Raw genomic sequence first — 23637 nt, 5'->3', positions numbered from 1 at the left:
CTACCCTGTAACATTGCCCAATCACAGCATCCAACCACTGGCACTACCCCAGGAAACTCGCAAGACCAGAGGTGATTGCAGAGCCAAGCAAGTGGCCCCATCTAATTGTAGTGCTGGCAGCTCTGCCCATTCGGGTGGCCCAACCAACCACAAAGCTCAGCCAGCATCCACCCCTCAACTTCAGAGCACAGCAGTGGCCTCACCCACCCGAGACCCTGATAACATTCCCCTCCTGCATGGATGCTACTACCAGCGGTTCCATTCAGTACCCAAAGCAGAGCTGACCAATGAAGGTCATTTCCTGCTTAGACTAACCTGTAACTTCTGGAAGAGGAGACCGTTTACTCAAATGCACTAGTACCAACAAAAGAAACTAAGAGTCATGAAGAATAAGGAGAACATGACACCACCTAAGGAAACTAAAAAACTAATAATTGCCCCTAAAGAAATAGAGATCTATAAACTGTCTGACAAATTTAGGATAATCCTCTTAAAGAGGTTAAGCAAACTATAAGAACACACAGACAGACAACTCAATTAAATGAGGAAAACAATGCATGAACAAAATGAGAAGTTTAACAAAGAAAAATGAATCATCAAAAAGATAGACAAACAGAAATCCTAGAACTGAAGAATATAATGACTGGACTGAAGAATTCAACACAGAGCTTCAACATCAGGCTCAATAAAGCAGAAAAAAAATCAGTGAACTAGAAAATAGGTTATTTGAAATTATCCAGTCAGAGGAGCAAAAGAAGAATGGAAAAGAGTGAAGAATTCCTGGAGGACTTAGGAGACATTACCGAGAAGAAACATAGGCATTATAAGACTCCTAGAAGGAGAAAAGAAAAAGAAAGGACACAAAGTCTATTTAAAACAACAATGATTGAAAACTCCAGAATTTGGGGAGAGAAAGGGGCATCCATATATTTACAGCCCAAAGGACCTAAAAGGTTGAATCTGAAAAGGGCTACACCAACACTCTTTATAACTAACTTGTCAAAGTCAAAGACAAAGACAGAATATTGAAAGCAGCAAGAGAAAAGTAACTTGTCACATCCAAGAAAGCCCCCATAAAACTGTCCGTGAATTTCTGAACAGGCCCATGGAAGGGCAAGAGAGAGTGGGAAGACATATTCAAAACATTGAAAGAAAATACCTGTTAACCAAGATTAGTACTCAACCAAGCTGTCCTACAGAATTAAAGGAGAAATAGACCCTTTCAAACAAACAGAAGCTGAGGAAGCTCATCATTACTAGAATTGCCTGATAAGAAATGCTAAAGGGACTTCTTCAAGCTAACACAAAAGGATGCTAATTACCATCGTAAAAACATGACCTGAACTATCTATTATATGCAGTCAGGTGCTCTTCTTAGTTACACACACAGCAAATTTAGAACAGGAAAGAGGCAGAGGGAAAGCTGTGGCCTGAATCCCTTGGAAACAGATGACTGTGTAAATAAGTCCTTGAAACAAAAAAACAGATTCAACAACCATACCTCGACCTCCTCCTTTAACAAAGAAATATTCTTAGGTTTTTCGGCAACAACTTATATGTCTCATCTATATAGGTGGTTTTTAAACTCCAGCTGAAATTCCATAGTAATTCACATCTTTTCTCCAGGTATATTATTTGTTTTCTTATTTTATGAAACAAGTCTACTCTAGACATGTGTCTGTGCTCCCGTGAGCACAGAAGTACCAAGTGTATACAGTCTGCCTTGTGTATGTCCTAACAAAGGTGAGCCCCCGATGCCCTGCACACTGCGTCTCTCCCTCTTGGGTAGGCAGGGGGCTCAGGGGCACTGGGGTCTCCAGGAGCAGGGCTGGGCCTGGGAGTGGGCAGCTCTGGTCTGCTGCTCGCGAGTGAGGACGAAAAGCTCTGCTTTCGATCTGTAGGACTGAGCTCCGAACAAACTGGCTTCTTGCAGAAAACAGCTAGAAACTGGGCAAATCAGAGAACAACGCCTGAGACTTTTGTAACAAACAAAAGCTGTGCAACACTGGAGGGAAATCAGAACTCAGAAGCAGCTAGCACGAGCTATTTCCTGCTTGTTATTGTCTGGTTGTGAGGGCAGCCACAGACTTGCATGGGGTGGGCCAGATTCTGGGAGGAAGCCCATTTTCTTCCTGATCAGCAGAGACAAATAAGCTAAGGCAATTATGCTTTCTGGGGAGCGAGGGAAAAATCCTCCCATAAAAGAAAGTTACAAAGAGGAACCCCCAATTCTGTAAATACTCCATAAGTCTCCCAACCTGAGTTCCAAAATGACAGACAAAAAGATGAGACAGATGGAGTTCAAAATACTAGCTTTCTTCCTGATAAAAGCTGGATCAGGGGATGTGGCTTACATGTGTGACCCAAAAGGATCCCTAAGTCCAAATCGTAGATTGGGCTTAGCCAGAAGGCCTCAGGCTGCTCCAATCAGTTACACACACCCACCTCCCATAGGCATATTTATGCCGACACCCAGCATGACGGTGTCCTACCTGGTCTGCCTACTGCTCAGGGACAGAGAAGGAGAGAGAGTGGACACTAGAAAAGGCCAACGTCATCTGTGTCAGAACTTGTCTGGGCCCCATGTCCCATGGAGGCCAGGAGCAGAGGACAGCCGTGCCCAGCAGAGGCTCAGCGTACTAGTCTTTCCTACCCCAAGTGAGGGGAGGAGGGAGAGGAAGGGAGAGGGCCCCGTGTGTGCAGCACGTGGTACACACGGACACTGCCCACTGGTAAAGTCGTCCTCATCGGAGTCCTGGAATCTGTCCCAATGAGACTGACGTTCACTCCTTTGGGCAAGAAAGATCAGAAGTGGAGAGAGGGTAGAACCTTCCCCTGTACCGTAAATGTAACTGGATGAGAACCCCTACTCACATCCAGAGGAAGTTGGATTCAAGGGGAAAAATGTGGACAGCATGACTCTAGAGTAAGTGCTTCTCTAGCCCTGTTTCTGAACATGGAGAGCAAACTCCGAAAACTCCGCCTTGCTCTTAGAAGGTTGTGGCAGCGAGGTTCCCACAGATGTTTTCGGTGTCTTTGCACAAACAAGGGGACTCCTGGGAGCTGGCCCTGCTCCCCGCTCTGGAGACTCCTCCCCTGGCCTCCGAGCTGTGACTGCCAGGCCTTGTCCTCCACTCCTGCTGCCACACGTCAGGAAGGCTCAGATCCCCCACGGAGCTGCAGGAGGAGGGAGACCGCGTCTGACAACACAGAGGAAATTGCTTTCACTTCTCTTTTCTCCATTTGGGTGGAGCCCTCCAGAGGGGGTTGGTTCACAGACTTCCTGCTCAGGGCTGGACAGCCACATTGGACCCAGGTTGGGAGAGGGGGACCGGAGGTATCGGAAGCCAGGCAGGTCCCGGGACCGAAAGATGGCCTGTGGAGGTGGCAACCTCATCGCCAGGTCAGTCTATCTCCCTGTAACTTTCTCTCTGGCCACGTTGCAGTTTAGTGTCTGTCGTCAGACACTCATCTAAACCTTTTCCTTAGACCTGCTTTACAAGCACACTCACAGGCAGGGTAATGAAATGCAGGACTATGTAATGAGGGAATCGGGTTTAAGCTGCAGCAGGACAGCTGCGCGTGAGAGTCCAGCTTGTCACAGCCCACAGGACTCTTGTTTGACGCTGCTGCTCGGCTCGCGGGCCCATCTGGAGTCGGCTGTCCCTTCTGAGGCTTTGAGGCAGCGATTTCCTCCTCTACCTTCACCTAGGTCATTTTAAAAGTACTTTAGCAAATATAAAATTCAGCATAAACAACAGACTTATGTGTAAACACTGAGTACTGTGCTGTCTCTCTGGGCCTGTTCCCATTTCCGGCTGCGGCCTGGGTCCTTCCTCCAGTGATCTTGATAAAGGGAGTAAGAGGAAGAGAAAGGACTAAGATGCCAAAGACAGGGGCAGGCTGAGTATTTTTATTTTGCTTTGATGTTTTGTTCTGAAATGGGCGATACCTCTGAGAAGAAAACATCTAGAAATTCTATCTTTTTCAACCTCCACCCACTTTCTTTTACGCTTTGCTTGACTCAGATATTTGTTTTGTCCTACAAATTTTTAAATTACTTTCCAGTTTCAATGTGATCATAAATTGCAAGTACACCACAGTTTTACAATAATTTCAGAAGGACTGACATTTTAAAATTGCTATGTTTTTCTAATCGGGGACACTTTCCACGTCTCATTTACTTAGGTTTTGTTTAATTTTCTTTAATAAGACGTTATAGTTTCCTTCATATAGGTTCATACTTTTCAGTTGTTTATAAATACATGCATGTATATTTCTTATTATGTTTGAAATATTATTTCTTTTCAATATATATTATTGCAAATAAAATCTGTAAGTTTTATATACTTATGTTTTTATTCATGTTCCTTGGCAAATTCTTTTCTAGTTTCTAGAGATTTTAGTTAGGTCTGTAGGGTTTCTCTGTGTATAATCATAAAACATATAATGTATCTTATTTTAGTAATATACAAATGACTTCATTTTCTTATCCTATTGTATTAGCCAAAACATATGTATAGTAGTAATGGTAGGCATCACTGTTTTTTTTGTTTTTTTTTTTTAATTTTCATGACCTTGTCATTTCAATGTTTACTGTAGTATTTACTACTTTTGGAGACTATATTGTGTTAGCTTCCATCTATATCATATAGTGTTTCTGAAAATAGCTCCTAAGGTGTTTTCAAATTCCCTTTTAAAATTATTTATGGATACAATTATATACTTTTTCTGCTTTTGTTTATTGTTGTGATAAATTATACAAAGAGGTTTTCTAATATTCAACCATTCCATTCTTATTTTTCCATTCTTATTCCATTCTCTAGCTCATCTCATTATTATTTTTTCCTTCTTCTTTTTCAAAATATCCTCTAACCTCAAGTTCCATTTCATCTTTCACCCAACAGTGATTTTAGTTTTGTTTTATAAAAATTTCAGTGTTTTTTTTTTTACATAAGCCTGTTCAGCTTCTACCAATTGTTAACTTTGCGAGACTTCTTTAATGACTGAAGTTATACTGTTCCATATTGATATACAGTTCCAGAATATTAGAAAAAAAATTGTGTTCCCTGTTTTTAGGACACAAGATTAAATTATATATATATGGATATACATACACACACACACACACACACACACACACACTTTTTTTTTTTTTGGCAAGGCAACCCTTGGTTGACCTCACAGATTACAAGGACCTTGTCAGCTTACAATCCCTTGGTTTTTTGTGTTTTTTTTTTTTTTTGTTTTACGCCTACAGCACCTGGTCTTTCTAGGTGGTCTCCCATCCAAGTACTAACCAGGCTCGACCCTGCTTAGCTTCCAAGATTAGACAGGATCGAGCTTGTTCAGGATAGCATGGCCATAGACAAAATAATATTTCTTTTTTGCTAAGTTCTCCAGTGCCTATATATTTTGCTCATTTTTGCATATGCAAAGAGTCAAAAACTAGAGGTGAATGTTTTTCAATGTACGTAAAGCATTTGTCCCATTATTTTGTTTTTTGAATTTTGCTATTGTATGAATAGGAGCACCATTGATTTTGTTTACACTTACTATAACTTGCCTATTGATTTCAACAACTTTTGTGGCACCTGTCTTCCTGTCTCTCTTGTCGGATTCCATTTTTGACCCCGTGCCGGTCGATATCATCATCATATCATTTACATTTGGTGTTTTAAATAATACTTTTTATTCTTTTTTCCTTTTTTCAACTTTTATACTTCTTATTGTTTTTCTTTTCTCTTAAAATGCAAGCTATGTCTTCCTTTTATTTTTCATTATTTTATAAGGCATAATAGGGTCTGACTTCAATCAACCAGGGCTATTTCCAATTTCTTAAGTTTATTTTTGTTTGTTTGTTTGTTTTAATTGTAGTTGACATAAAATAGTATACCGGTTTCAGGTGTACAACATAGGGATTCGACATTTACATACCTTACAAAGTTGTCACCACAATAAGTCTAGTAACCACCTGTCACTGTAGTTATGTTGACTCTATTCCCTATGCTGTACATTACATCCCTGTGACTTATTTCATACATATTATTTTTCTTCTTGAAGAAGTCTCTCCAACATTTCTTGTAATACCAACTTGGTAGTGATTAGCTCCTTTAGTTTTTTCATGTCTGGGAAGTTCTTTATCTGTCCTTCGATTCTAAATGATAGTCGTGTCGGGTAGAGTAATCTTGGTTGTAGATCCTGGCTTTTCATCACTTTGAAGATTTTGTGCCAGTCCCTTCTGGCCTGCAAAGTTTCTGTTGAAAAATTGGCCAAAAGTCTCATGGGAGCTCCCTTGTAGGTAACTAATTGCTTTTCTCTGATGTTTTTAATATCCTCTCTTTATATTTAAACTTTGGCGTTTTAATTATGATGTGTCTTGGTGTGGGCCTCTTTGGGTTCATCTTGTTTGGGACTCTCTATGCTTCCTGGACTCGTATGTCTATTTCCTTTACCAGGTTAGGGAAGTTTTCAGTCATTATTTTTTTGAAATAAGTTTTCAAATTTTGTTCTCTCTCTTCTCCTTCTGGCACCCCAAGGATTTGAATGTTGTAATGCTTGATATCATCCCAGAGGCCCCTTAAATTATCCTCATGTTTTTGGATTCTTTTTTCTTGTTTCTGTTCTGATTGGGTGTCCTTCAGTAGCCCATCCTCTAAATTGCTGATTTGATCCTTCATTTCATCCAATCTGTTAATTCCCTCTAATGCTCTCTTCATCTCAGATATTGTAGTTTTCATTTCTGACTGGTTCCCTTTCATGTTTCCCATCTCCATTTTTATGTTTTCTCTCTCTGTTAAAATTCTCACTGAGATCATCTACTCTTCCTCTAACTTCATCGACATCCTTATTACCAGTGTTTTGAACTCTGTATCTGGTAGATTGTTTGTTTCCACTTTGTTTAGTTCTTTTTCTGGAGCTTTGTTCTGTTCTTTCATGTGGGACATGTTCCTTTGTCTTTCAATTTTGGCTGCCTCCTTGTGTTTGTTTCTATGTATTAGGTAGAATTCCTAAGTCTCCCAATCTTAGTAGAGTGGTTTTATATAGTAGGTGTTCGATGAGGCCCAGTGGCACAGTCTTCCTGGTCGCCTGAGCAAGGTACTCAAGGTGTGTCCCTTGTGTGACTTGTGCGTACCTTCCTATTATAGTTGAGCCTTGGTTACTGTTTGCACTTCGATGAGAGGGATTGAGCCTTAGGCTTATTGGTTGTGAGGGTTGGCCAGTGACAGGTTGACCCTATGGAATAGGATCCACTTTAGCAGGGCTCTGGTGCCTGCCCAGTCTGCCCTCGGGTGTATTCTCCTCAGATGCAGCCCTGGGTGGTGCTCTCACTCTGTCGCTAAGCGAAGCAGGCCACTGGGTGTGCCAGCCCAAGAGCCTCCTGGGAGGGGCCCCAACTGCAAGCCAAGTTCATCTGCAGCCTGTGCACCTCTGGGGCCACCTGGTCAAAGTCATGAAGCAATTTGCAGTTGGCTGCCACCTATGTTGGGCTTATAGTTGCCTCAAGAGGCCAAGCCAAAAACTGAGACTGGCTACCACTAGTGGTGGGCTTGGGGCTGCTCAGCAAGAGGTACGGGGCACGCTGAAGCCAGAGGTTGCTTCTTTGGGTTTTGTGAGCCTTTGAGAGATTTTAGTAAAGTCCTCAGCATGTGCCGAGCCAGGACATTTGATTGGAATAAACAACTGGAGGCATCTTGGGTAGGCCTGCAAGTTGGGAGAGACAGAGTCTCAGGGAATCCTCTGGGCAGAGCGACCTGTGTTGCCCAGGTTGGTAGAGACTCAGATATGGCAGCTGCCTGCGTCTGCATGCTGAGAAAGGGGAGGGCTCAACCAAGGAAAGTAGATACTGCCAGGGAGAAAGCCACCCCTCCAGCCATCGTCCAGAGGCCCCACAGCTTAGTGTCTCCCTGTACATCCCTGTCGCTCCTCGGGCTCAGAGCGAGCAAGGCCATCAGCAGTAGGTCAGGGCGTGGGCCGTTTAAGAGGAATGTCTGCAACTCTCACAGCCCTCTGCCTCACTCAGCCACAGTCTCCACTGGTTTTCATAGTCAGAATTTGTGGGGACTTCTCTCTTCCCGGCACTGGAACCTTGGGGATCCCATTGTGGGGCCAGGACCCCTCACTCTGCTGGAGCCAGGGGTACGGGGCTCTGCAGCCAAGATAACCCTCCAAATTCTTGACCATCAAACGCTGTTGTGAGACTGGCCATTTCGCGTCTCTGCCCCTCCGACTTGCCTCTTCTTCTGTATGTCCCCAGTTATAAGACTTCTGTTCAACCAGACCTCCCCATATGGTTGCTCCAAAATTTTGATGTAGTTTTGGTGTGATTGAGAGAGGAGGCAAGCACAGCGTCTATCTTGTATGCCATCTTGGCCAGTTACCCCTTAGGTTTATTTTTAATCTATATTTTTGGAGTTGTTACTTCTGAATTTAAAATCATGTTGTTCAAGTTTTCCATGTTTAAAACAAATCATTTAACTCAAATTTCCCTTTACCATTCAGCTCAGCACTTTATGTTTGTGAATACACTTTGAAGATTCACATTAAAATAGTTACTATTATCTTGTAAAATAAGTCTTCTCTTTCTAGAATAATTTTCTGCATATTTGTTACATAATTCATTAAATACAAACCTAGGTTTTTCATATTTTTGATGCTATTAAAAATGGTGTTGTTTTATTTAATTATGAATTCCAATTTTTCAATGCTGTTATATACAAAAACAATTAACATTTGTATATTACCTAGCATCCTTTGACCTTGCTATACTTGTTAGTCATAGGAGGGTTTTTTGGCCAATTCTTTAGGATTTCCTATATAGACAATCATGTCATCTGCAAACCAAGACGGTTTTATTTCTTCCATTTCAAACTCTACATTTTAAATTTCTTTTTTTTCTTCTTCTCTTTTTCTTCCTTCCTTCCTTCCTTCCTTCCTTCCTTCCTTCCTTCCTTCCTCCCTCCCTCTCTCCCTCCCTCTTCTCTCTTCGAGGTTTTTTGGGCCAAGTCTTTAGGATTTCCTATATAGACAATCATGTCATCTGCAAACCAAGACGGTTTTATTTCTTCCATTTCAAACTCTACATTTTAAATTTCTTTTTTTTCTTCTTCTCTTTTTCTTCCTTCCTTCCTTCCTTTCTCTCTCTCTTTTCTCTTTCTCTCTCTCTCTCTCTCTCTCTCTCTTTCTTTCTTTCTTTCTTTCTTTCTTTTCTTTTTTTACTATGCTTTCCAGTACAATATTCAACAAGAGTTGTAAAATGGGACATCTTTCTCTTGTTTTTATTTAGGGGAAAAGTGTGCAAGTTCTTAACAGTATGATATAGTTATAGTTTTCTTATGGATGTTCTTTCTCAAGTCGAAGAAGTTTCTGTCTATTCTCAGTTTGCTGGGAGTTTTTACATGAATGAGTGTTAAATTTTGTCAAAAGAATTTTCTGCATCAGTTGATCTCATCATTCGATTTTTCTTCTTTAGCCTCAATATGCTGGATTATATTGATTGATTTGGAATACTGAACCAGCCTTGCGTATCTGGAATAAATTCCACTTGGTCATGAATATAATTTGTTATATATTATTGGATGGAATTTGCTAATATTTTGTTGAAGATTTTTGCATCAATATTTGTGAGAGTTATTGATCTGTGGTTTGTCTTTATCTGCTTTTGGTGTTATAGTATTGTTGGGTTCATAGGATGAGTTAAGAAGTGTTCCCTCTGCTTCTAATTTTCTGGACAAGATTTTGATGAACTGGTATCATTTCTTCCTTAAATGTTTAGTAGAACTCACCAGTGAAACTCTCTGGGCCTGATACTTATGTTTTTCAAAGTTATGAATTATTCAGTCAGTTCTTTTTTAAAGTATGTAAGCCTATTTAAAGTATCTATTTCTCCTTGTGTGAGTTTTGTTGTGACATTCAAGGATTTGGCCAATTTTTTGAATTTACCAAATGTGTTGACATAGATTTGTTCATAGTATTCTTTTGTTATCCTTTTAATATCTAGGAGATTAGTGGTGATGATCCTTCTTTCACTGATATTGATAATTTGTGTCTTTATCTATCTATTACCTATCATCTATCTGTTTACTATTTATGGTTAGTCTGGGTAAAAATTTGTCAATAGTATTGATTTTTTTTAATTTCCTTTTTTCTGTTTTAGGCTTAAATTGCTCGTGTGTGTGTGTGTGTGTGTGTGCGCGCGCGCGTGCACGCGTGCGCGCACTCTCTTCTATTTCTAGTTTCCTACGTGGAAAACGTAGATTTTTAATTTTAGATCTTTCTTCTTTCCCAATACATGTATTTAACAGAATATATTTCCCACTAATTACTGCTTTTCATGCATCACCAAATTTTGATAAATTGTATGTTCATTTTCATTTAGTTAAAGCAATTTTAAAATTTCTCTTGAGACCTCTCTTTTGACACATTTGTTATTTACAAATATATTTTCAATCTCCAAATATTTGAGGATTTTTTTATCTATCTCTCTGTTATCAATTTCTAGTTTAGTACCTTTGCTGTCTGGGTACATACTTTTTATGATTTCTCTTCTTTTACATTTGTTATGGTTTGTTTTATAACCCAGAATGTGGTCTATATTGGTGAAAGTGAGTCTCCCTGTAATCTTGATGAGTATGTGTGTTTTGTGTTGTATCTTGGAGTATTCTATAAAATATCAAATAGATCAAATTGGTTGACAACGATGTTCATGTGAGCCATATTTTTACTGATTCTCTGCCTGCTAGATCTATAAATTACTAAAACAATGTGTTGAATTATCGAACTGTAATAGTGGAGTTGTTATTTCTACTTGCAGTTCTATCAGTTTTGCCTTAAATAATTTTATGTTGTGTGTTTAGGTAAATACATATTAAATATTGTTAAGTATTCTTGGAAAACAAACCCTCTTTCTCTTTCATAATTTTTCTTGTTCTAACTCTTCGTCATCTGGAAATAAAATAGCTACTTTATCTATTTCTCAATTAGTGTTAACAGGATATCTCTTTCTCCGTTCTTTACCTGTCTTTATAGTCAATGGCTCTTCTTTGTTGACAAGATAAACTAAAAAGAAAATTTTAGTCATTTTGATAATCTCTGTTTTATAATTGGAGTAGTAAGGTCATTCACATCGAAAGTAATTATTGAAAAATAACAAGAAAGATAAAAACAAAAAACAAAGAAAAAAGTAATTATTGACAGATTAATATCTATCACATTTGTAACTGTTTTCTATTCATTGTATTTGTTTTTTGTTTCTTTTTTCCTCTTTTTTTGCTTTCTCTGGTTTTGTTTAACATATTACATAATTCTATCTTATCTCTTCTATTGACATATCAATCGTACCTCTATTTTACGTGTTTTTAATTGTTGCTAAGATATTGCAACATGTTTTATACCACTTCACCTGTTGCACAAGTATCTTATAACGAGTATTCCCAATTACTTCCTCCCATTCGTTACGGCATTGCTGTTATTCATTGCTGTAATCATTACTTGTTCCAATCTGAGATGTTTGTGTTCTTGGTCAACTGCTAGGATATCACCTTGTGCTTCTTTTCTACCATCTCCTGCGTTGGATCCACAGGTGTTTGATTATTATTACCGGTTTAGTTTTCTGGTTTTCTGGAATTCGTCCCAATGTGTTTTCCTAAGGTTATGAGAGTGCTGCTGAATATTCACAAACAAACAAACAAACAAACAAACAAAAACCTAGAACCATACTAGACAATTTAGAAAATTTTTGTAACGTACTAATGTATAAAACAAATGTGAGACAGAAAAGGGCATATAATGCAGAAAAATATATATATGATACAGGAAAAGAAAATCATGTAATATAATACAGCGACAAAAATTTTGGAAGATATGGGTAGGATATATAAATGGGTGGAATTACATGCTTATGGAGAATTTAGGAAAGAATATATGCAGAGTAATTAAAATAGATTATGTGGAGGGAACAGTAACATGGATAATAAGGAGAGAGAAATGTTCTAGGAAACAATCAAAAAAAGCAAAATAGTGATTGCATAAAATTTTAAGAGCATTTACAAAATTACATTTTAAAAACTATGTATATATACATATGAAGGAATAATGGAAATTTAGGTAAAATATTAAAAATAATGTTTATAAAGTAAGATTTCTCAACCTTACATGTCTGAAGTTTATTCTGATTCACTCTGAGCTTTGAAGGGCTGGCTCTACAGTCACAGTCATTGAAGAGATGGCTTGACCTATTCTCTATTATTCCTCCATAGGTTACTTGCTTCTTAATTCTTTCTGGAAGCTTTAAGTTTTTCTCTTTGTTTTTTGGTGTTGTCATTTCATAATGATGTACCTTGGAGGCTCTTTTAAAATTAATTTGTGTAAATACCCAATTATGCCCTTTCAAAAAATTTATGATCTTTTACTTTGTGGTATCTCTTTAAGTGATTCTATTGATATGTTTCTCCTCTGCATTTTCTCATCCAGACTCCTTAACTCCAATGATGTGGCTATTAGAATACCTAAATTAAGCCTCAGCCGCTTATATTTTCTCTCAAGTTTACTCTTTTTTTTTTCCATTTTAATCTCTTTTATCTAATTTTCTGGAGTATTTCCTCAGTTTTATTTTATAACCATTTTAATACATTTTTTAAAAGTTTTAAAAATCATTTTTAAAGATATTGAAGTCTTTCGATCACGGTGACAGAGTAGGAATACGCTGTGCTCACCTCCTCTCAGGACATCATCAGGATTACAACTGAACTACAGAACAACCATCATTAGACTCTCCTGAAGTCTAGCTAAACAGAAGTCTTGTGACATACAGAAGAAGCTATGTCAAGACTGGTAATGGAGGCCTGGACTCTGAACTGGTCCCATACTCACATGTGGCAGTTAAAAATCAAAAGAGATGTCTTGGCTATGGAAGTCCCCCATGAGTAGAGAGAGGCCCAGGCCCTATACCAGGCTTCCCAGCTCAGGGTTCCAGTGCCAGGAAGAAAAGTCCCCATAACTCTGGCTGCGAAAACCAGTAGAGATGGTGGCTGAGTGAGATGGGTAGATCAGGGGCTGGAGGCCCAGGCATTTCTCTTAAAAGGCCCATGCACAGACTTACTCACTGACATACTCCCTCTCTCTGAGCTGCAGAGCTGAGTTAGCAGCTCAAAAGGAACCAGCTACATACAAGGAGGAACTGATTTATCCAGCTTCAAGGCGAGGGCTGGAGGGGCAGCTTACTCCCAGACAAGTGCTGGCAGGAGCCATTGTTTCTTTGCTAAGCCCTCACACCACCCAGGTACCATATCTGAGTCTCCATAAACCTGGCTACCCTGCTCTGAGACCCCGATTCTCTGAGACCCTGCTGCATCCAGCCTGTGAGCACCCAAACCTCTTCTAGCCAGTGGATCCTCCAAATAAATGGCCTGTCTTGGCTTATATGGCAAACTTTCTTAAAATCTCTCAAACATTCACAAACCCAGACCAAGCACCATCTGTCCTTGGCATGCCTCATAACTCTTGCTAAGAAGTCCCAAGCTCAGACAGCCTCAGTGTGCAGCTTAGCCTTCCCTAAACACCTTTAAGCCCAGCACAAGTAGCAACCATCTGAAGATCACTTTGTAGAGCATACCATAGGCAGTGGCTGAGCGTGGCCAGAAAAAGAGTTCCTCCCAAGAGGTCCTAGAACCAACCTACCAGTGATCAGCTTCAGACCACAGCAGAACACTACCCAATCACCTCCACAAATGACACGCCCAAAGAGCAGACTCAGCAAGCACCAGAGCCCTGCTAAGTGTATTCTGATCTGTAGAGTCAGCCCCTGCACAACACCTGTTTCATTGTAGTCATGGCCAGTCCTCACAATCAATCAGCCTGAGGGTCAATCCCTCCCACTGATGTGCCAACAGCAATCAAGGCTCAACTACAGTAAGAGAACCACTCAACTCACATAAGGGACACAACTGAAGTACCTGGCTCAGGTAACTAGGGAGACTGCACCACTGTGCCCAATAGGAAACCTACTATATAAGGCCACTCTACTAAGACTAAGAGACATAACAATCCTACTTGATATATAGATACAAAAACAGGGAGGCAGCCAAAACGAAGAGACAAAGAAACATTTCCTAAATGAAAGAACAGAACAAAACTCCAGGGAAAGAACTAAATAGACTGGAGACAAGCAATCTACTAGATGCAGAATTCAAAACATTGGTTATAAGAATGTCCAACAATCTCAGTGAGAACTTTAACAAAGAGATAGGAAACATAAAAATGAAGATAGAAAACATAAAAAAGAACCAGTCAGAAATGAAGACTACATTAGAGGTAATAAATAGGAAATTAGATGAAGCAGAAGATTAAAGCAATGATTTAGAAAATAAGGTACCAGAAAACACCCAATAAGAACAACAACAAGAAAAAAAGAGAATAGTTTAAGGGTCCTCCGGGACAACATCAAGCATATTAACATTCACATCATAGGGGTACCAGAAGTAGAAGAGAGAGAACAAGAAATCGAAAACCTATTTTAAAAAATAATGACAGAAAACTTCCCTAACTTGGAAAAGGTAGTAGACATACAAACCCAGAAGCACAGAGAGTCCCAGAGAAGATGAACTCAAAGAGGCCCAAACCAAGACACATTATAATTAAAATGCCAGAGGTTAAATACAAAGAGAGTATCTTAAAAGCAGCAAGAGAAAAACAGTTAGTTATCTATGAGGGAGCTCCCATAAGACTGTCACAGATTTGTGAACAAAAATTTTGCAGGTCAGAAGGGACTGGCACAAAGTATTAAAAGTGATGAAAATCAAAGACCTACAAACAAGATTACTCATCAAAGCTATCATTTGGAATTGAGGGACAGATAAAAAAGCTTCCCAGGCAAGAAAAAGCTAAAGGAGTTCATTATCACGAAATCATTACAAGAAATGTTAAAGAGACTTTTATAAGAAGAAAAATATAGATAAAAAATATGAAAAATAAAATGGCAATAACTACTTGTCTATCAACAATTACTTTAAATATAAATGGATTAAATGCTCCAATCGCTAGACATAGGGTGGCTGAATAGATAAGAAAACAAGATCCTTACACGTGCTACCTTCAACAGACTCATTTCAGGTTAAAAGACACACAGATACTGAAAGTAAAAGATGGAAAAAGATATTCATAAAAATGAAAAAGCTGGGGTAGCAATACTTATACCAGAGAAAATAGGCTTTAAAACAATGGCTATCAAAGGGACAAAGAAAGACCCAGTAATCTGGCTTCTGTGTATTTATCTGAAGAGACCCAAAACACTAATTAGAAAAGACATATGCATCCGTATGTTCATTGCAGCATTATTTGCAATACCCAAGATATGGAAGTAACCTAAGGGTCTACCAGTGAATGAATGGTACATTTATACATTGGAATATTACACAGCCATAAAAAGGAATGAAATCTTGCCATCTGCAACAACATAAATGGACATAGAAAATATTGTGCTGAGTGGAATAAGCCAGACAGAGAAAGACAAATGCCATGATTTCACTTAAATGTGGAATCTAAAAACAGAATAAATGAACAAACAAAACAAGAACAAACTCATAAATACAGAGAACATTTTAATGGTTGCCAGACAGGAGGATGTTGGGAGTCAAAGTGGAAAAGGTGAAGGGATTAAGAAGCACAAATTGGTAGTTACAAAGCAGTCATGGGAATGTAAAATATAGCATAAGGAATATAGTCAATAATATTGTAATAACTATATATGGTATTAGATGGATACCAGATTTATCAGGGTGATTATTTGTAAGCTTTATAAATGTCTAACCAGTATGTTTTACACATGAAACTAATATAACATTTTATATCAACTGTAAAAGAATGTATCTAAGACCACTATCTCTTTCTGTGGTAGTTTTATTTTCTCAGCATAATAGAGTGAGATATGTATTCTCAAAGCTCTCTAGAAATATTATTTTGGAGGAATTTTTCTCTTGGTTCTTACATTATCCCTGTTTCTCATAAAGTAATTTTTCTCTTTCTTTAATGTTATTTTTTTTTTTACTCTGATATTGGAGAATTTTTTCAAATGTCTGTGGACTTGTGGTTATCTGTTCCTACTTAAGAAGAGGCTGCAGAAATTAACCAATAAAACTTACTATTAAAGAATAAGGAAGGAAAATTACATAAATATCTCAGTGGAAACATTTGATAAAATTCAGCATCTATTTATGGTAAAACTTGCAACAAACTAACAATAGGCAGAAACTTCCTTGATATCATTAAAAAATATATATATAATGTAAAAGAACCCTTGCACTTTATGGTGATACTGAAAGCTTTTTCTCTAAGATTGGAAACAAGGAAAGGAAGTCTGCTCTCACCACTTCTTTTTGACATTGTATTTAAAATCTTAACCACTGCAATAATATAAGAAAAAGAAATAATTTGGGGGAAATTTGTTTTATTTTGCCAATGATAAGGTTGTTTTCTATAAAATCCAAAGGAAATTTGTAATGCTTTACTGGGACTTACAGGTAAATTTATAAAGATTATGAATACATGGTTAATCTTTTTAAAACCAGTGCTATTTCTATACAATAGCAATAAAGAGTTAAAAATTAATACCATTTAAGGTAGCATCAAAAAATATATAATAACAAAGGAACACATTTGGTGAAAGATGTGCATGACATCTATACTGAAAACTATGTACACTGTCAGCTAAAATTAAGGAAAACTACAAAAGTGGAGAATGATTCAGGCTCAATATTGTTAAGATATCAATTCTCTGCAAATTTATCTATAGGTTAAATGGAAACCCAATAAATACCCAAAATACTTTTCTTGTCAAAATTGACAAATTGATTCTAAAGACATGTGAAAAACCAAAAGACCTAGAAAAGTCATGACAATCTTTCTCTAGTTGAATTCAAGACCTCTATAAGCTACAGTTGGTTGTTAAGCCAATATGCTATTGACATAAGGATATATAAGTAGATCAATAGTACAGAAGAGAAAATCCAGAATTAGACCCATTAGTTTTTTAACATTTTCATAAATTTGAGGTAGGAAATATTTCTTAGTACACTAAAGTTAAAAAAAACACAAAAGAAAAAGAATGGATAGATTGGACTTCATCAAAATTTAAAAATTTCTCCACATCAAAAGACACAGTCAAAATGAAAGGCAAACCCCAAACTGAGAAAAAATGTTCATAAGACATATATCAAACAAAATACTTCTATCTATAATAGAAAACAAACCCCTACACATCAATAAATAGAAGACAACCCAATAATATAAATGGGCCAACAACTTGAACAAACACTTCATAAAAGAAGTATGTCAATTTTCAATAAGCATATGAAATTATGATCAACATCATTAGTCATTAAAGAACAGAAACTAAAACTGCATGAGATATCACATCACACACTAGAATGGCTAAATTAGAAAACCTATTTCAAATAGACTTTGACACAATTTGGAAGGTTCTAAAACAGTTAAACATACTTCCTACACAATGACCCAGCAATTCCACTCCTAGTTATTTACCCAAGAGGAATGAAAACATTATGTTACAAAAAGGTTTATATGAGAACAGCAGCTTTACTCATACTAGTCCTAATCTGGAAGTAAACCAATTATCCATCAACAGGAAAACAATTAAACAGATTGTGATAAGTACACACAATGGAATACCACTCAACAATAACAAACTTCTATTCGTCCAACAATATGGATGATGAGCAAAAGAAGTCCTACAAAAGCATATATGATGTATTATTCCATATATGAAATCCAGTAACAGGCAGCACTAACATATGTTGATAAGAAGACAGCAGCGTTTGCCACTGAGAGGCTGCCTGGCTCCAGGTGGTCAGGATGCAAGTTGAGGGGACACACCCTGTTCTTCATTTTTCAGATAACACACCAGTTTTCAGCACCATGCCTCCCATTCAATCTCCATCATCTCAAGATTCCACAGGGCACACTGGTTGCTTTCCTGACCACTGGGAGCAACTTTCTTCTACAATAGCAATGAATGCTCTTCTGACCACTTTTTTGTCCTATAGATTTTGGTTGAAATCTCTCATTTGCCCAATGCCATTCTCTTTGTCATTGTGAACCCAATTTGCTTTAATGGAGTTTTTAATGGAAAGAACAAATGTTTCTCTTCAATCTGCTATCATTAACCAGAAACCCATTTTTTACAGAATTTGTTACAATAATGTGACACTATTATTCTCTGATGCAAATCAGGTACTAGGAAGTGCCAACAATTCCTTTCTAATTTCACAAAGGAAGCTTATGATTCTTCATAACATTTAGAAATACATCATGGGGATTAAACATTACTGTCAAAGAAATAAAACAAATCATCTAAGAACCAGAATTAGGTTTACAATTAGTATTGTAAACCAGACTCAGGTTTACAATTAGTATCATGGAAACAGCAGCCATTTCTGAAAGTCAGATGCCTAAAAAGATTTACCACATACAATAATAGACAGATTTATATGAACACAAAGCAGACATCCCAGGACAAATTATTTATATTCTTGTGAAATTTCAATTTATGCCTTATCATATTATTATCAAACTACATCTTATTATTTATTAACTAGATTTAAAATTTAGGAATGGCTGTATCTCATTCTGAGATTTATTTTCTCTTAATTGTTAAGATGCATTTTTAAGGTTAGATTCTATTGTTATTCCATTATATTTCATTCTTCTGTGGATGACCTGTTTACTCCATCTCACTTTTGTACAAATTAAAATTTTTTTCTTTTTTTAAATTTCCATCTCCTGCCCCGTCTCCTTTGACAACCATCAGTTTTTTCTCCATATCTACTGGTCTGTTTCTCTTTTGTTTTGTTTATTCATTTATTTTGTTGTTGCTGTTTTTAAATTCCGCATGTAAATATACTCATATGATATTAATCTTTCTCTGTCTGACTGATTTCACTTAACATAATACCCTTAGGGTCCACCCATGTCTTCTCTAATGTCAAGATTTCATTCTTTTTTATTGCTGAATAATATTCCATTGTGTGTGTCTGTATCACATCCTCTTTATCCATTCATCTATTGATGGTCATCTAGGTTGCTTTCATATCTTGGCTATTATTAGTAATGCTGCAATGGATATAGCGGTGCCTATATCTTTTTGCATTAGTGTTTTTGTTTTCTTCAGATAAATGCCCAGATGTCGTGGAATTGCTAAATCAGATGGCAGCTCTATTTTTAAGTTTTTGAGGAAACTCCATACTGTTTTTCATAATTGCTGCATTAATTTATAATCCCATCAACAATGTACAATGGTTCCTTTTCTCCACATCCTCACATCCTCACCAGTACCTGTTATTTGTTGATTTATTGATGATAGCCATTCTGATAAGTGTGAGGTAATATCTCATTGTGATTTTAATTTGCATTTCTCTGTTGATTAGTGATGTTCAGTGTCTTTTCATATGTCTGTTGCCCCTCTGTATGTCCTCTTGGGAGAAATGTCTATTCAAATTCTCTGCCTATTTTCCAGTTGGATCATTTGGGACTTTTTTGGTTTTAAGTTGTATGAGTTCTGTATATATTTTGGATATTAACCCTTTATCAGATATATCATTTATGAATATCTTCTCCCATTCAGTAGGTCGTCTTTCACTTTGTTGATGATTTCCTTTGCTGTGCAAAAACGTTTTCGTTTGATGTGGTGCCGTTTGTTTATTTTTTTTGTTTTCTCTTCCTAAAGAGATATATACAAAAAGACATTACTAAGAGTGATGTCAAAGAGTTTACTTCCTATGTTTTCTTTTAGAAGTTTTATAGTTTCAGGTGTAATATTTAACTCTTTATTCCATTTTGAGTTTATTTTTGTATATTGTGTGAGAAAGTAGTCCAATTTCAACTTTTTTTGCATATATCTGTCCAGTTTTGCCAATACTACATATTAAAGAAACTGTCTTTACCCCCATTGTATATCTTTGTCTCCTTTGTCTTAGGTTAATTGGCCATAAAAGCTGGGATTTATTTCTGGACTCTCTATTCTATTCCACTGACCTATATACCTACTTTTTGACCGTACCATGCTACTTTAAAGCATAGTTTGATATCAGGGAGCATAATACTTCCCACTTTGTTGTTTCTCAGAATTTCTTTGGCTATTTGGAGTCTTTTGTGGTTCCATATAAATTTTAAGATTAGTTGCTGTAATTCTGAGAGAATTATTTTAATAGGGATTGCATTGAATCTGTATATTATTTTAGGTAATAAGGACATTTTACAATATTAATTCTTCCAATCCGTGATCAAGATATATTCTTTTATTTATTTGTATCTTCAGTTTCTTTCTTCAATGTCTTATAGTTTTCAGAGGACAGAGCTTTCGCCTCTTTGGTTAAATTTATTCCTAGGTGTATTATACTTTTTGATGCAATTGTAAATGGGACTATTTTCTTTCTTCTTCTGATCATTTGTTGGTGGTGTATAGAAATGCAACAAATTTCTGTATATAGTGTCTATGTCCTGCAACTTTACTAAAGTCATTTATTATTTTGAATGGGTTTTCTTGGTGAAGATTTTAGGGTTTTAGATATATAGTATCATGTCATCTGCAAACAATAAGAGTTTTACTTCTTCCTTTCCAACTTGGATGCCTCTTATTCATTTGTCTTGTCTGATTGCTGTGGCTAGGACTTACAATACTATGTTGACTAGAAATTTTTAATAAAAAATATTCCAGATATGTTTAGGAGAAGATATATTTACAGTGGTTTTGACGGGGACAGACTGGACTTTTTCTGTCCTATGTATGCCTTTCCTATCCTCCATGCTTCCTTCTATAATATCTTTGTATATTGCTTCAATTCTGTTTATTCTTGTTTACTCAGAAAAACTTATTTTATATATGTTGGTTCTTCACAGCCTATTCTTCATATGTAAAATATTACAGCCTCCACAAGAATCTCAAATTATTGGTGACCATGTTATCATTGTACCTGTTGTCCTTAGGATGTCTGCAGTAAACCAGAATATAGACAGAACACTTGTCTGTGAGATTGCCCTCAAGCACTTCAAAAAATATAAAGTGGAGATTTCAGATGCAATAGAAACGACATTTCCTTTCTTGGAAATTCTCCGTGACCGTGGATTCATCACCAATAAAATATATGAAGTAAGTGAGGCTTATTATGTCACAAACTGGTAAGCCATCCCCAAACTAAATTATGCTGTGATATTCTGGAACCAGATATCAGGGAACAACTAGCCGACTGAGGAGTCTCTTATGAGTGGGGACCCTCTCAAGTATGGCTGTAAGCATAAGGCAAAAAGGGAGAGGAGAAGCAAGCATCACCAGAGACAGTCCTGCTCCTGACTGCAAGGATGGTCTTCCGTGGTGCCCACTGGAGTCAGGGACAGTAGCACCGGAGAGAGGCTGGATCTGAAGCGGTGTGCTCCGTAAATGTATGACACCTTGTAGGAATGCATACAATATAGCATAAACTAAGAATTAAAATTAATTTTAATGAATGGATGAATACACTTAATGAATTGATTTAATTAAATAATAATTAACACAGCATTTCATTCCAATGAACATCAGTGTAAAATCTTAGATCTGAGAACATTAAAACCCACAGAGGACCAATGTCTTGGTAGGACAAATTTGGAAGTGGTTGCTTGTAATCTTTGTCCAACAATTTTCAGGGTTTTTTCCTTTTTTTTTCCTTCTCTTTTGGTATTTCTGAAATCTTGAGATTTTGGTTAATTTTAGCAAAAGACACAGGTGGAAATATAGAGATGCCAATCTTCTCTTTCCTTATGAATATGCATTCTTCATGGCCAAGTTTGCAGTATGGGGAAAATCATTATCTGGCTTCTTTGAACCATGTAGGCTGAGTTGATCCTGCGGTATGGGCATGGATCATCCGGTCAATAGAATAGCTTCTCATCACCTGTTAAGTCTATTTCTAAAACATTTTACCAGGCTCCGAAAGGGTTACACATCATTTAACTTCAACCCATTTTTATTCTTCAAAATTGTTCTTTCTTTCATCTAACATAAACAAAGGTGAGATCAAATTCACAAATGGGCATTTTTAAGGAATAAAGATTTACTTGTTTTACTTAATAGCCATACAAATATATAGAAATTCTAAAACTTTACATGAGAAGATACCTATGTAAGGAAATTATAGTACATTAACCATAAAAATCACTTTATAGAGCACTTTGGTAACTTGGAAGTCTTTGTTTATATTTTCTCTATTCAATGGTTTTTAAGGATTCTCAAGATTCTTGTAGAAACCTGGTCCCTGTACAAAGAGTGGTGTACGGCGTTCTCAGTGAAGTGGAGAAGACATTTGACCTGTCACTTCTGGAAACATTGTTCAGCGATGTCATCATGAAGAGCTACCCTGCTTTAAACCGCATTTATGAAAGCTTCAAAGCTGGTAAATAGGTTTATTACCTACTTTCCATTGTCCAAGGCCAATTTTTTTTTACAAGTATTTATTGAGCATCTACCATGAATCACACACAGTGATGAGAAGTAGGAATATAGCAGTTGAGATACCAAACATGTCATGAGCTGCCTCCAAGCTTGTTGTATAATGACTATGGTACAACACTCACCTGGATGTCTGCTTAACTAGGCATTTAGATTCATAAGACAACCAGACCCAAAGCTTTACTTAGAAGGATAAATGAGAGGAAATATAGCATCCCAGGAAGGCAGCATCAGTTACTCCTCTCCCGGGGAACTCCTTGCAGTGGCTGACACAGCAGTCCACCACATTGACTGCTACCCGCCTCGAATGACAGCATAGCTGTGGGTGTAGGATCCACCCTGGCTGAGCAGCACCACACTCATGGGAGTCAATGTATCATATAACTACTCCGTAGTGAAAACTTTCAGGGACCCCAAGAGTCAACACACTGAAGGAAGACGTAAAATATCTTATAGTTTACAGATAGTCCCTCCCAGTCCACATTTGACCAGTTATGGGTCACTTTTCACTCTAAACCCAGTGTTGGCCTAGTAATACAGAAGGGAGACCACCTTCATCATGTGTCCAGAATAATGAGCAAGAAAGTTAACCCGAGGTCTAATTTGCTCTTAAAGAAGGAGAAAGGGTTTTATTAACTCTTTTTCCACAAGGGGTGAAACAAACATTAATCACAAAATCAATTGCTCTGCCAAGACCGGTTTTTGTACTACACAAAACTACAGGTTTGATTTACCACTTTTTCCTGAGACTCATGCTTTATACTTTTTAATTGGTACTCAGTAAAGAAGATGCCCTCCCGTAAATTTTGTCTTACTTGCCTAGAAAATGTTTTATTCCAACACAGTTTAGTATCAACCAACATCTCCAAATAATGATGGAGAATCCACAGGAAAAATGATTATATGAACCGAAGAGGGCAGATGCTACAGGAACAGGCACAGAATGTGAAAGGGTCCAGCATCTCTGCAAAACCAGGACAATTAGATTTCTCTCAATCTGAGAGTGAGAAACAAATTGTGAGAGTTGGTTCAAAAGGGATACATTTGAAAAAGATTTTGAAAGATCTGGCATCTAAAACCAAGGAATTTCAAGTCTATTCATATAACATTAAAGAGATACCACAGGTTATAGGTTTATAAGCACA

General features: G+C 37.3%; 1 protein-coding gene and 1 pseudogene across 1 annotated transcript in view; one reads left to right on the top strand and one right to left on the bottom strand.

Moving 5' to 3' along the window:
* The first annotated feature begins 3171 nt into the window (after positions 1-3171).
* The window catches only part of LOC102897983 (nuclear body protein SP140-like protein), a 48211-nt gene continuing 27745 nt past the window's right edge, over positions 3172-23637 (top strand). The window contains exons 1-3 of the mRNA XM_025043190.1: positions 3172-3403; positions 20995-21157; positions 22268-22436. Coding sequence (XP_024898958.1) covers positions 3372-3403; positions 20995-21157; positions 22268-22436 — 364 coding nt within the window. The 5' untranslated portion in view covers positions 3172-3371. The remainder of the gene's footprint in view (positions 3404-20994; positions 21158-22267; positions 22437-23637) is intronic.
* LOC112475433 lies at positions 5252-5370 on the bottom strand (annotated as a pseudogene).

This window comes from Pteropus alecto, unplaced genomic scaffold, assembly GCF_000325575.1.
Source record: "Pteropus alecto unplaced genomic scaffold, ASM32557v1 scaffold110, whole genome shotgun sequence".
In the NCBI taxonomy this organism is placed as follows: Eukaryota; Metazoa; Chordata; class Mammalia; order Chiroptera; family Pteropodidae; genus Pteropus; species Pteropus alecto.
The sequence above is the reverse complement of the archived record's forward strand: the minus strand, read 5'-3'. Positions and strand labels throughout refer to the sequence as shown.